This window comes from Pteropus medius, unplaced genomic scaffold (assembly GCF_902729225.1).
Source record: "Pteropus medius unplaced genomic scaffold, Ma_sr-lr_union100, whole genome shotgun sequence".
NCBI lineage: Eukaryota > Metazoa > Chordata > Mammalia > Chiroptera > Pteropodidae > Pteropus > Pteropus medius.
In genome coordinates, this window is record NW_024347791.1 from 638,828 (window position 1) to 651,672 (window position 12,845).

Genomic DNA, 12,845 nt, shown 5'->3' on the forward strand with positions numbered 1-12,845 from the left:
TAAGGAGCCTTGGATGATGGACAGGACAGAAAAACGGAGGGGTTCACCCAGCTGGGGAGAGAGCTGAGGGGGGAAGTGGGCAAAGAAGAGGTAGAGGGGGGCAGGACAACTCCCTCCCCTTCCTTGGGGTGAGGGACTGGAAGACTTCATGATAACCCGGACTGGGAACCCCCTGAAGAGAGCGTGAACCCAGTGTGAAGGGAGTTGGGGCCCAGAAGCCTTTCGTGCCTGCTGGGAGAGGACCCTCGGCCCCACGCCCAGCCTCCTGGGAACATAGGGGAGCTAGCGCACCCCTACATGTCCCAGTCTCCACAGAGAAGGGACCAGGGGTCAAGCCAGGGCATCTGCACTGGGCAGGAGTTTCCAGCTGTCCCCGGGCATACGGCGCATAGACCTGGATCTCTGGAAGGGAGGCAGAGCGGGCAGCCTGTGCGGGGGCTGGGTCACAGGGGAGCTGGGAAGCAGGGCCTGGCCACAGGCCCTCAGTAAGGCACCTGCACTGGAGCCAGCACAAGCCAGCGGCCCTCACGGGTCAACAGAACCTTCGCCTCCCTTCTTCTCATACTTCCCCAAACTTTTGCCAACTGCCTATCCCGCCAAGGGAGGCAGAGATTGGGGGGTTCCAGTTGGGCCCAAAAATTCCTCCAAGCGACAGGTCCCGACCCCACCCACCTGCATCCCTTGGCTTTCCTGGCCTGCCTGCCCCAACTCCTACACCTTCCCAACTAAGCTCAGACCCCAGGATGGGCCTGGGATAGCAGCTCGGGGAGCTGGGGTGGGGGCGCCTAGCGGAGGAGCCCTGAGTGTTGGGGACGAAGGAAAGCGCTGGAGGCTCCACCTTCTGCCCTTCCCTCCCTCCCCTCCCCCTCCCCCTCTCCCCCTCCTTCCTTCCCCAGCCCTCAGCAGCAGCTCGGTGCTCAGTCAGTCTCAGGCTGTCCGGCCAGGGTGGTTGGTGGTGAGGATTCAGGCTCCGTCCTGACCAGGCCGTGGCCTGAGGCTCAGGGCCCCCAGCCCCTCCCTCCCAGCCCACCAGCGTCACCCCCCAGCCCCGAGCTGGACCGCACACCTTGGGACACGGTTTTCAACTTCCTAAGGACGAGCCCCAGGCTGGAGGAGAGGTCCGAGGAGGTGAGTGAGTGCGCAGCCCGCTCCTCCCTTCCTGGGCCCAGGCCTGGGACCCTGCTGTGGGGCGTGGGGTGGAGAGAGGTTGACACTGCACCTGCCCCCCACCCAGCTCCTCTAGACTCCCTCGGACAGGCGGAAAGGAAGAAGGAAAGGTGAGAGAAAAGGTGGGAAATTCCAGGAGCCAGGATTAGAGCAGAATAAAGAGTCCGTTTTTCTTCCTTTCCATCAACAAACCTCCACCCAAAAGGAGGTTAAAAAAAAAACCCCAAACCCACCCACACCAAGAGACGGTTGGGACCAGGAGGCGGGAGCTAGGAGGCTAAGCCGGGTCTGGCATGTGCGCAGGCCCCGGGGGCTGCAGTGAGTTGAGGGGGAGCGGGGCGGGCGCCACCTCGGGGCTGCGCCCGCGTCGCGTCCGGGGCCGACGTCGGGGCTGCGCGCACGGCTGCTCCATCGCGCCCTTCCACCCGTCCAGGTGAGCGTGGGACTCTTCGCGAGAACCCCGGCGGCGGGCCCCGGGGAGGCGGCCGAGGCGGCGGCAGCCGGGGGCGATATGGCGGAGGAGCAAGACCTCTCCGAGGTGGAGTTGAGCCCCGTGGGCTCCGAGGAGCCCCGCTGCCTGTCCCCCGGGAGCGCGCCCTCTCTGGGGCCCGATGGCGGCGGCGGCGGGGGATCGGGCCTGCGAGCCAGCCCAGGGCCCGGCGAACTGGGCAAGGTCAAGAAGGAGCAGCAGGATGGCGAGGCGGACGATGACAAGTTCCCCGTGTGCATCCGCGAGGCCGTCAGCCAGGTGCTGAGCGGCTACGACTGGACGCTGGTGCCCATGCCGGTGCGCGTCAACGGCGCCAGCAAGAGCAAACCGCACGTCAAGCGGCCCATGAACGCCTTCATGGTGTGGGCGCAGGCGGCGCGCAGGAAGCTGGCGGACCAGTACCCGCACCTGCACAACGCCGAGCTCAGCAAGACGCTGGGCAAACTCTGGAGGTGAGCGCCCACCCGCCTCCGGGACCCCCCGCGGGCCCTCCAGCTGAGGGTGGGTTCAGGCCAGACAGGGATTCCTTGGGCCCATCTCGGCAACAGCACCTCCTGATGGGGCTGGAAGAAGACCAGGTGCGCGTATGGGCCCGCCCTGCCCCCACAAGTACCCGCTTGGGGTGATGCTGGCTCAGAACTCCCGCGGCCTACGCTGGCTCCCCACTCGGGGCAGCGGGCAGGAAGGCGCCCCCTCGTGGTTGGAATTCCGGTGGTGGCAGGCAGTAGGGCCGGGGCTGCCTCCCGCGGAGCGAAGGCGGGGAGGGAAGGATGGTGGAAGGCTCACACCACAGGCCTTCGCTAACCCCTTTCCCACAGGCACGCACACTCGAGGGTGCCACTGCCACCAATTCTAGTGGTGGGAGATGCGGGGAAAACGCTTGGGGAAGAACTGAAGGCCTAGCCGGAGAGGCAGGGAAACTGAGGCAGCCAGTTGGAGAAGTAGGGAAAGTTCAAGGAAAGCGAGGAATTCGGACAGGAGTCTGAAAGAGTGAGGGCTAGAAATGCGGACAGACGAGTCTGCAGGATCCCGTCCTATCCTGGTTGCCTGCGCTGTGCCTTCTAGACCCCACTCTCCTTAAGGCGGGGGCTTCTTCCTCCCCAGCGAAGGAGACACACAGAACAAAAGCTTCCCCTTCCCACCTTGTCCCCAAGCTCCCAGGCCTGCCTCTCGCTCCCTCTCTCTTCCAGTTGGGCGCCATCTTCCCTTCCAGGGCCCCACCCAGCACTGAGTAAGCTCCTACCTCTCCAGCCCTGAAGCTGGAGTTGAGAGCCCCAGCCGGGAGGAGACCTTGGCCCACTTCCTACCCATGGTCCCTCAGAATCCCAGGCTCCCTGGGACCAGCCCAAACCTCCGGGGAATAACATCTGCCCAAGGGGGAAGTCTGCCAATCCTCACCTCAAGTCCGGGTCTCAGCCCTGACCCCTTGGGGACATGTTGAGCAGGGCAACCCCCACCCCAGAGTCCTGGGCAGCCCACAAAGAGAACAGGGGCTCCAGGAGATGGGAGCCCGCAGAGGTCACCTGATTCCCCATTAGACTGCCCAGAAGATAGCTCTGAGAGGCTAAGGGACCACGAAGGCCATGTAACAGCTGGTGGCAGGGCCAGGGCCAGAGACCAGGTCTTCTGAATCTTCGACCAGGGGTCTTTCCCTGCCCCACCCTTGGCGACCACGGAGGGTCGCCCCTTTACTCTAAAGCGTGGTCAGGAGGTTGTGAGGGTGGGGGCAGAGAAGAGGAGAGCTGTGAGGCATCTTGGGGTTTCAGAAAGTTTGGGCTTTGTCGGAGGAGCCCGCCACCCCCCTGCTGCAGCCCTCTTGCTGGCCCCTAGCACAGTGGGGATTGGATCTAGAAGGCCAAAGGCATAGGGTGGAAGAAGGAGCTGGAGGGCCCCCAAGAGACCAAGAGGGATTCACATCCAGCCCCTTGGCCCTGTCCTTGGCCATGTGTTTGCTGAATGCCTGGTGCCCCCTCTTCCCCTCTCAGCCCTCAGCGCTGTGCTCATCCCGGGCGGGCCCCAGGCTCAGCAGCCAGCCTGCCGCATAGACCCAGAGAGTCCAACTCTGCCCAGGAGCAGAAGTAGAAGCTAGCTCCTCTGCCCAAGGTCCATCCACACCCGCACCCAGACCAGTGCCCTCGGTGCCATGAGACAAGGGAGAGACAGACCACCATGATGGAGACAGACAGGCAGGCAGTAGGCCCTGGGGACCATGAGCAAACCATAGCTCGGGCCCAGTGAGAGCATCGGAGCAAGGATAGAGCCCCACTTCTCCCACCACCCTGTCACTAAAGATTTAAGATTGGACCCTCCACCGTCCCTGTCCATCTGGCCCAGAACCCTGGGCTTGGGTTCCCTCAACAGGACGCGTTCCTGGCCACCACTCAAGATGTGCGCGCAGGGGCCTAGGGTGCCCCCCACGGGCCAACGTGGGGTGGGGCAGTCAGGAAAGCAGGCACTGCTTGCTCAGGACCCGATCCCAGGTGTAGGAGGGTGGCAAGACCGTGGCAAGGATCAAAAACTATACCAATATGTGGGCGGGCTGCCTGAATCCTGGGGGATCCTGAGGGCATCTGGATCTGGACTGGGCTGGCCGGTCTCCCCGTGGGCTCCTCCTGAGGTCCCCATCAGGCTCATGACTCCTGGGCCTTCAGGAAGCTTGATGATTATTAGGTCGACAGATCTGGAAAACGGGGGCCCTCAACCTGAAGAGAGACAGACGGACACACTGTGTGGGGTGCTGGAAATGGGTGGGGTCAGACACACCAACGTCCAGGTCGTGGTTCCTAAGTGGCTACGTGAACTGTGACGGTCACGCTAACCTTTGGTTCCCGCCTGAGAAAGGACTGTTAGGTGCGGATCACGTGGCGCTGGCTCTATGTTGTTTGACCTGCCTGCAGAATAATCAGAGCCAAGAGATTAAAAGGAGGTAGCAGGCTGGAGCCCCTCCTGACCCCCGGCCCGCAGGCCCCTTCCCTGTCTGGAGGAGCAGATGAAGTAGTAGCCAGTGCCCTACCTTAGGAGCACCCCACCCCCCCCAAAGGTTGGGGTTTCTGGTTTGGGGGGGAACCAGCCTGCCCTCTCCCCACCCCTATTCCAAACCTCCGTGACCTGGAGGACAGAGGGGAAGTGGAAGTGCAGATGAGGACGAGGTTTGCAGTCAGAGCTGTGGCCGACACCCGGGAGGTGGAGGACAGTGCTGAGTGAGGGCCAGCGCTGGAGTCAAGGTTAGATTTGAGATTGGGTTTATGGGATGGGGCAGGACGGGTTTGGGGTTAGGAGAGAGCCTGAACAGAGCTGATGTCTGGGTAAGGCTGGGGTTGAGGTTGGAGGTGGGGTTAGCCTCTGCAGCCAGAGAAAGACTGGGCTGGGGTCAGGGCTGGGGTCAGGGGCAGCAGGTGGCTCTCCCTTCCCCTCCCGCCCAAGGTTAGGTTTCTATCGAGGTTAGGGTACTGCGGGGAACTATCATGGGAGGCACAGTGGGATGCAATATTGGAATCTCTCTCTTCTGGCCTGTGTCCTCCCTCCATGCCCCCTGCCACTTTCTTGCTGATTCACAGTCAGTTGCCAGCTGGGCAGATGGCACAGAGAATATTTGTGGTGGGAGAGTGAGCTCGGTGTCCCTAGTCATCCCAGGAGCCTCTGTGCTGGCTGAGCAGCACCTGCGAGCGCAGTCCTACCCCCTACCTACACACACCTTCAGGGCCTGCCCACCCACTCCCCGGGGCCCGGCCTCCCAGAGACCTGGCTGGGGACATGGCTGGTGGGAGGAAGTCTGCATCCCACTCACTGACCCCTGAGGCCCTGCTCTGGGGTCCCCATCCCATCACTCATCACTCGAGACCCTCGGAGAAAGCTGGGCTAGGGCTGGGCTCCACGGCCTGGGGGAGGGGGCCGCGGGGGAGGCTAAGCTGCAGAGGAATGCTGCTGCCCGCTAGGAGGTGCCTGGTATGACCACCCCCTCCCATCCTGGGCGGGGAGGGCTCTGCCTTCTGCAGAGTGGGGGAAGAGGGCACCCACTGGGGGTGCAGGGAGCTGGAGAGAGCGGCCCTTTGAGCAGAGGGACAGAGCTGCTCCTGCGGAGTCCCTTGTGTCTAGGTCTGTGTTATTTCCCCTTAGCGTCCTCACGCTGGGGCGGCTAAGCCCTGAACACCCCCTTCCCTAGCCCTGGCCTGAGACTGGAGTCAGGGGGGCAGAGACAGTGCCTTCGGGACTGCCTTCCATGGGCTGGTCTCAGACTGGGGCGCCGATCCGTCTGCCATTGTCCCGGGTCTGGGAAGAGCTTCCTCTACCCTCCGTCACCCCTAGACAGGATATGATGTCCCCAAGAGGCAGTAAAGGGCACTCACATCCTGCCCCTTGGCCCCAGATCACTGGAATTCACAGAATCAGGATTCTAGAGTTGAGACGGGCCCACCCCAGTCCTCCTGTCCAGCCCCGCCAAGCAGCATGAGAATAGCATCGATTTCTCAAGTGTCTGCCCCTCACACCTGGTGCGAACGCTTCGCTTCCATTATCTTGGCCAGTCCCACACCCAGTGAAGTAGGTATTGTCCTCATTTTGTAGGTGAAGAAACTGAGGCTCAGAGAAGTGATTTGCCCACGGTCACACAGCTAGCGAGTAGCAGAGACTGGGCTTTTTGCTGCTTCTCTGTTTGCACACCTCAAATCCCAGGGAGCTCACCCCCTGATGAGGCGGGCCCCTCCACTTGCAGACGGCTCTGTGATGAGATTGTTTCCTCTCCTGGAACACATCTGCCCCTCCTCAGCGCCAGTGCTACTTCTAACTCCATCCTCAGGACCAACCAGGAGCAGCAGGCTGACCCCTCTCTCATGCCTCAGCCCAAGAGATTTAGGGGTGAGACCACAGCCCTCGGAGCCTGGGGCTCTTTGAATCTCACATCTTCCAGTTCGTAGATCAAAGGGCAAGCCCCCATGCTGAGCCCTGCCCGCTGGGCTCCCCACCCCTGGGAAGACACTCACACTGGCCCCTCTGCTGTCTCTCTCCCAACCGCCCCACCCCAGGCTGCTGAATGAGAGTGACAAGCGCCCCTTCATTGAGGAGGCAGAGCGGCTCCGGATGCAGCACAAGAAGGACCACCCGGACTACAAGTACCAGCCTCGGAGGCGGAAGAACGGGAAGGCGGCCCAGGGGGAGTCAGAGTGCCCCGGCGGGGAGGCCGAGCAGAGCGGGGCTGCCGCCATCCAGGCTCACTACAAGAGCGCCCACCTGGACCACCGGCACCCAGGAGAGGGCTCCCCGATGTCAGACGGGAACCCTGAACACCCCTCAGGTGAACGCTGGGGGGGAACTAAGTGGGATGTGATGGCAAGCTGTTGGTGGGGGAACCTGGGCAGTGGGGAGAAGCGAAGCCCGGATGGCGTGAGGCCCTGACACTCCGCAGTAGCCCTGGGCCCGGGGAAGGGCTTGCCAGGCTGTGCGGTCACCCCAGCTGGGGTGCTGGGGTGCAGGGGCCCAGAGGGTGCTCAGTGGGGACTCGGGTGCCAGAGGAGGCAGCTGGGCAAGATGACTCTGGCTGATGGAAGGGGGCGGTGCTGCTGAGTGAAGAGGCCAGTTAAGGAGGCCACGGGTTGAGCTTCAACCAGGAGAGGCGGGACAGGATGATTCTGAGAAATGGGAGATCAGACGGAGAAGAGATCATTGCCGTTTTCCCACCTCCCAGTCTGATGGGGGAGACACACAGCGTGTGCGGTTGAGCACATACCACGCAAGGGCCAAACATTGTTTCATTCTCATAAGATTAACAGGTAACATTAATTGAGCATCTACTGTGTGCCAGGCACTGTGCTAACTGCCTTATGTGTATAAACTCACTCAATCATTCTAGACTGGGATGAGGCAGCCACTCTGCCTGGGCTCAGGCCTCAGCTGTGCGGCTTGTTACTCTCATATGAAGGATGAGAAAAGCGAGAGTAACTTGCTACACGGCTGAAGTCTGAGCCCAGGCGCGTTGGCTCCGGAGCCTCTGCGGGCACCACAGCTGCCTCGCTTGTGTCCGTGATGTACAGAGCACCGAGCATGGCTCAGGCCCTCGAGAACTCCACCTGAGCAGAGCTCAGCCTCCAGAAGACATGTCTGAGACCTCCTTTGTGCCAGGCCCAGGAGCAGACAGTCAGGTCTGAGGGAGGAGCCGGGATGAACACACGTGAATGAAGTACAGGAAAAAGCAAGGGCACACAAAGCCACGCAAGACCCAGAGGGAACACGACCCGAGGGATGAGTCACCCACTATCCTTCCGGTCAGGTCTCTCAAAATATCCAGCCACCCACCAGACTCTGGTGAAGGAAGGCTTCTGGAAGGAGGCCATATCTGAGCTGCTCGGTACTGTCTCTGTTTTACTGATAAGGAAACTGGTTAAGAGAAGACAGGGATCTGCCCAGGGTCACACAGTAGGTGACAGAGCCAGGACTGAAACCTAACGTCCAGAGTGCCTGGCCAGTGCAGGACTCAGCATTGTCCTGGTCTGATGGCAGAGGCACAGGCCTCTCTCTCTGATAGGACCCCCAGTCCAGCCACACCTCCCCCAGGCAGGTACTCATCACCCTCTGAGATCCAGGGATGCACGTGTGCACACAGACACACACACACACACACACACACACACACACACCAGAAGACTCCTGACCTGACCATGTACAGAACCACCACCTCAGAATGGAACTGTGGGCATGGGCTTTTTCTCAGCCTTCAAGGCCCGGCTCCGCTCCTCCCCTCAGTGGGACCTTGGCCAAGTCCCCAGGGCAGGGGGAGCGGCTTGCTCCGCTGGTCTCCCGTGCTCCCCGCATGCCCCATCACCGCAGCACTTCTGAAGCCGTGCTCCAGCCGCGTGCGGGTCTCAGATCTCCCCCAGCCTGTGAACTTGTGCGGACGGCGACCCGTATTACTTAGGCTTGTATTCCCTGCTCCTGGCACAGAGCCCCGAAGGGTTTGCTGAATGAATACATGAGTGAGACGACGAACGCAGGCACAGGGCGGGAGGAGGGCAGTTACCTCAGTGCCCTGCTGAACAGGCGGGGGGCAGCAGCCGGAGGAGCAGAGCACAGCGCGGTGTGGCGGGCGCTGGGGGCATGGCCAGTGCGGCTGGCTCAGGGGGAAGGGCTCCCGGAGTGAGGGCCCTTGGGAGGAGGGACGGCCTTCTTGGGGACACATCTCTCTTTGGGGGACAGGGCAGGGCCGGAGGAGGCATAGACAAGCCAGCAAAAGTGAAGCAAAGAATTGGAGAGTCAGTGGAAGGGTGAGGTCGGCAAGGAGAGCAGCCAGCAGCGGCCGAGCGCGCGCGGTGGGGAGCAGGCGAGCTGGGTGCACGGCCAGACCCCACTGGGCTCAGCAGCCAACGAGCAATGGGAGTGGGGAGGGAAGCGACTTCAGCCGATGTCTGGGAAAATGTTCCAATGGGAAAGGCTTTTCAAAAGGAAGCGGGAGTGGGGGTGACAGGGCGTTCTGCTCTGGGTGGGAGGCAGGTTCCATCCCTAAGATTGGGGAATTTCATGAACACTTGAAGACCAACCCAAGACCGTTATATAAATAAATGCCACCTCAGGCTGCTCAAACATGTAAAACGTACAAGGTCACGCTGGGGTCGGCCCTCAGCCTCCTGGGGGCATCTTGTCTAAAGGTGAACCACCGGAATCCAGAAGCCTCTGACCTCATGTCCCGCTTCTCGCTGTCCCCCTTCCACCCAGGCCAGAGCCATGGCCCACCCACCCCTCCGACCACCCCAAAGACAGAGCTGCAGTCGGGCAAAGCAGACCCCAAGCGGGATGGGCGCTCCATGGCGGAGGGCGGGAAGCCTCACATCGACTTCGGCAATGTGGACATCGGCGAGATCAGCCACGAGGTAATATCCAACATGGAGACCTTTGATGTGGCTGAGTTGGACCAGTACCTGCCGCCCAATGGGCACCCGGGCCACGTGGGCAGCTACTCGGCTGCTGGCTATGGGCTGGGCAGCGCCCTGGCGGTGGCCAGTGGACACTCTGCCTGGATCTCCAAGCCGCCGGGCGTGGCTCTGCCCACAGTCTCGCCACCTGGCGTGGATGCCAAAGCCCAGGTGAAGACGGAGACCGCGGGGCCCCAGGGGCCCCCGCACTACAGCGACCAGCCGTCCACCTCGCAGATCGCCTACACCTCCCTCAGCCTGCCCCACTATGGCTCCGCCTTCCCCTCCATCTCACGCCCCCAGTTCGACTACTCTGACCATCAGCCCTCGGGACCCTATTACGGCCATTCGGGCCAGGCCTCCGGCCTCTACTCGGCCTTCTCCTACATGGGGCCCTCACAGCGGCCCCTCTACACGGCCATCTCTGACCCCAGCCCCTCAGGGCCCCAGTCCCACAGCCCCACACACTGGGAGCAGCCAGTGTACACGACGCTGTCCCGGCCTTAAAGGGGGCGCTGTCGCCACACCCCTGCCCGGCCCCTCTGGGTAGTGCGCCCCTTCCCCCAGCCCTTGCACCCTGTTCCTTGCCCATCTCAGGCCCGGTGGTGGCTGGGGAGGAGGCTGCAGGGGCTGCAGAGGCTGACGGCTGAGGGAAGGCTTTCTGTCTAGCTCATTGCCTTCGATGACCCCACCCCGTCCTATCCAGGCTCCGGCCCAGGCAAAGCCCTGCACGACTGCTGGGCAGAGGAGAAGGAGGTTGATGATTGCCCCTAGACTGAATGCTGAGGGGCTGCACCTTCCCCCCAGGATGACCCTCGATCCCAGGACCTGAGAAGGACCCACTCGCCCCTCCCCTGGGAAGGGGGAAGCATCCTGGGTCGGGTGGGAATCGGAGGCCTTGCCACTCCTGTGCTCGTTTCCTCTCGTGGAGAATGAGGGGTCTGACATAACCCATGCCACCTGTGCCACGGGCCTAAGATCAAGGCCAACCAGAGACCTGCGTCAGTGCCTAGAGCAGGCTACATCTGCCCCTTGGGGACTAAGGACAGCTTTGAACAGCCTCAGAGCGGGTGAGGGAGGTGAGGGATCAGAGGGCGGCCTCCTCATCCTCCTCAACACAGGAAGGAATTGGCACAGAGGCCCCCAGATCCAGTTCTGTGCCAATAACCTCATTCTTTGTCTAATCAAGAAAGAGGGCCCCCCGGTCCTCCTCCACCACAACCTCCCAGACCTTGAGGCGCATCCCCAGAGGTGAGGAAGGGATTCGGAGACAATTCACAGAGCCTTCCTCTCGGCTCCCCAACTCCCTCTTCCCTCGCCAGGCTCTGTGGCCCCTGCTCTGTCAGCCCCAACTCCTTGGGCTTCCCAGAGAGCTACAGCTTCTCAGGCTCAAACCCTCTGCTCCAGGAGGAGACGCAGGGCCCAGCACCCAGGTTACTGGCCGCAGGCTGAAGACACTAAACTCCTAATGTGTACATTCCGCCCTGGCCTTTTGCCCTTTGCCTCCCAGTGGTATCTGAATAAAGTATGTAGCGCTCTCTGCCCTATTTTCCTGTTCTGCAGCCCCCACGATCCACATGTAACTCATTATTGCCCCCTTATTTATCTCAGTAGCTCCCTCTCCCCTCTCTTCTCCCCTAGGTTCTCCAGCCCCTATTAACTCTGCATTAAGCATTCCACATAATAAAATTAAAGGTTCCAGTTACCTGCTTGGTGGGCCTGACCTGGCCTGTCTCTTGGTCTCTTATCCCTGTACCTGTGCTTCCTCAGACACTCTGGAAGTAGCTAGGGGTGGAATGCAAAGGATCAATAGCCCAAAGTTCCCCTCTCTCCCCCAAGAAGGTGGGGACAGTACAGTGGCTTAGGACAGCTGGCATGGCAGCAAGGTGGGTCTGTGCTCAGGAGCTGAGGCCTCAGATGGGGGGCCTGCCCCCAACCCCGCTGTGCCCACCCTGCAGGTGGGCCGCTGGTTGGCTCAAGCTGGAACTCAGCCGGGGCACCTTCCAAGCAGTCCCTCTGCTTGCCCAGCAGAGGGGAGGGGGCTCACAAAGAATTCAAGGGACAGGTATTTGAAAGAGACGGCTCGGGCCTGACTTCTTGCTGTCTATAGCCAGTAGGCCTGGTCCTTTAGGGTGTGTGGCTGGGCCCTCTCTCTGCACCCCTCCACTTGCCACCTCCCCCAACACACGCATACACAGACGCACATGCACACACACACCTGGTCCGCTCCAGGACCTACCCCATCTTCACAGCAGCCTCTGGTGTCTAAGTGTAAACCCAGGATGGCAGACTGTAACCTAATCATCCAGGGCTTACTCACTAAGAGCTCTTTCCTCAGCAGAATGCCAAGCTGTGCTCAGGGGCCAGGAGCCACTCCACCTCTAGGACAGGGGAACCCTCCTCACCACTGTGCTCCACTGAGGGATGGCTCCAACAGATGGAAGTCTTCCTTATACCCAACTGATTATGATACAGTAATGGCCACCATGTAGTGAGTGCTCCCTGGCCAAGAGCTTTATGTCATCCAGGCCTACGAGGGAGTGGGCCCTATCATCATCCCCATTTTCCAGATGAGGAAACTGAAGCTTTGAGAGGTTCATGCTAAAGAGTGCTGGTGCCAGAATGTGAAGGCAGCTCTGACTCCATCTTTACACACATAACCATCATCTCTTCCACCTGTCCACTGTCTGCAGGCCCTACTTCAACTTTAAATCTGAAGTGATGTTTCTTTCACTGCTCCAGACCAGCACGCCCAGCTCCCTTATCTGCCCCTTACCTCCTAGTGAGGATCTGGGGTGGGGTGGGGAGTGCCAAGATCTAGCCCAGTCTTCCAGGGTGACCAAACTCCCATCTGGACCTGTGTCATGTAAGCTCCTCAGTAAACCTCACCAAAACTGCTGGCTCCCATGAAGCTTAGTAGTAGCTGCAAACCCCTGATCCTGTGGATGGCATCTGCTGCCAAGTCAGATCACCCCAACTGTATATAAGCTGTTTCCTGGTGCTTTGTTTTGTTGTAGATAAATGCAGGATTTTATACTGATCTTTAACAGATTTCATCTTATTGGATTTGACCATTTCCCACCTTTATTAAACCATTTGGAATCTTGAGTACAACTTACGAGCTCTCCTGAGTTTTATGTGTCTGCAAACTTGAATATCCTCATTCAAGTCCCTACTAATAAAAAGGACGAAATGAAGAGGAGCAGGCCCTGTGCACACCACGAAATTCCTGTCGATCATCAGTTATCTACGCTCTTAGGGAAAGACTGGCAATCAATTCTGAATCTATC

At 60.5% G+C, this 12,845-nt stretch overlaps 1 protein-coding gene across 1 annotated transcript; it reads left to right on the forward strand.

Moving 5' to 3' along the window:
• The first annotated feature begins 1,007 nt into the window (after nt 1–1,007).
• On the forward strand, nt 1,008–10,713 carry SOX10 (SRY-box transcription factor 10). The gene is made up of 4 exons (XM_039877710.1): nt 1,008–1,128; nt 1,601–2,109; nt 6,679–6,947; nt 9,359–10,713. The coding sequence occupies exons 2-4, from the start codon at nt 1,679–1,681 to the stop codon at nt 10,060–10,062; spliced, it is 1,404 nt and encodes a 467-aa protein (XP_039733644.1). The 5' UTR covers nt 1,008–1,128; nt 1,601–1,678; the 3' UTR covers nt 10,063–10,713.
• The last annotated feature ends 2,132 nt before the right edge of the window (nt 10,714–12,845 follow it).

Excerpts from the sequence above, each read along its gene's own strand:
- SOX10 (XM_039877710.1), top strand. The coding sequence starts at position 1,679 with ATGGCGGAGGAGCAAGACCTCTCCGAGGTGGAGTTGAGCCCCGTGGGC. Across the intron at positions 2,110-6,678 it reads ACGCTGGGCAAACTCTGGAG|GCTGCTGAATGAGAGTGACA; the intron begins GTGAGCGCCCAC and ends GCCCCACCCCAG. Across the intron at positions 6,948-9,358 it reads GAACCCTGAACACCCCTCAG|GCCAGAGCCATGGCCCACCC; the intron begins GTGAACGCTGGG and ends CCTTCCACCCAG.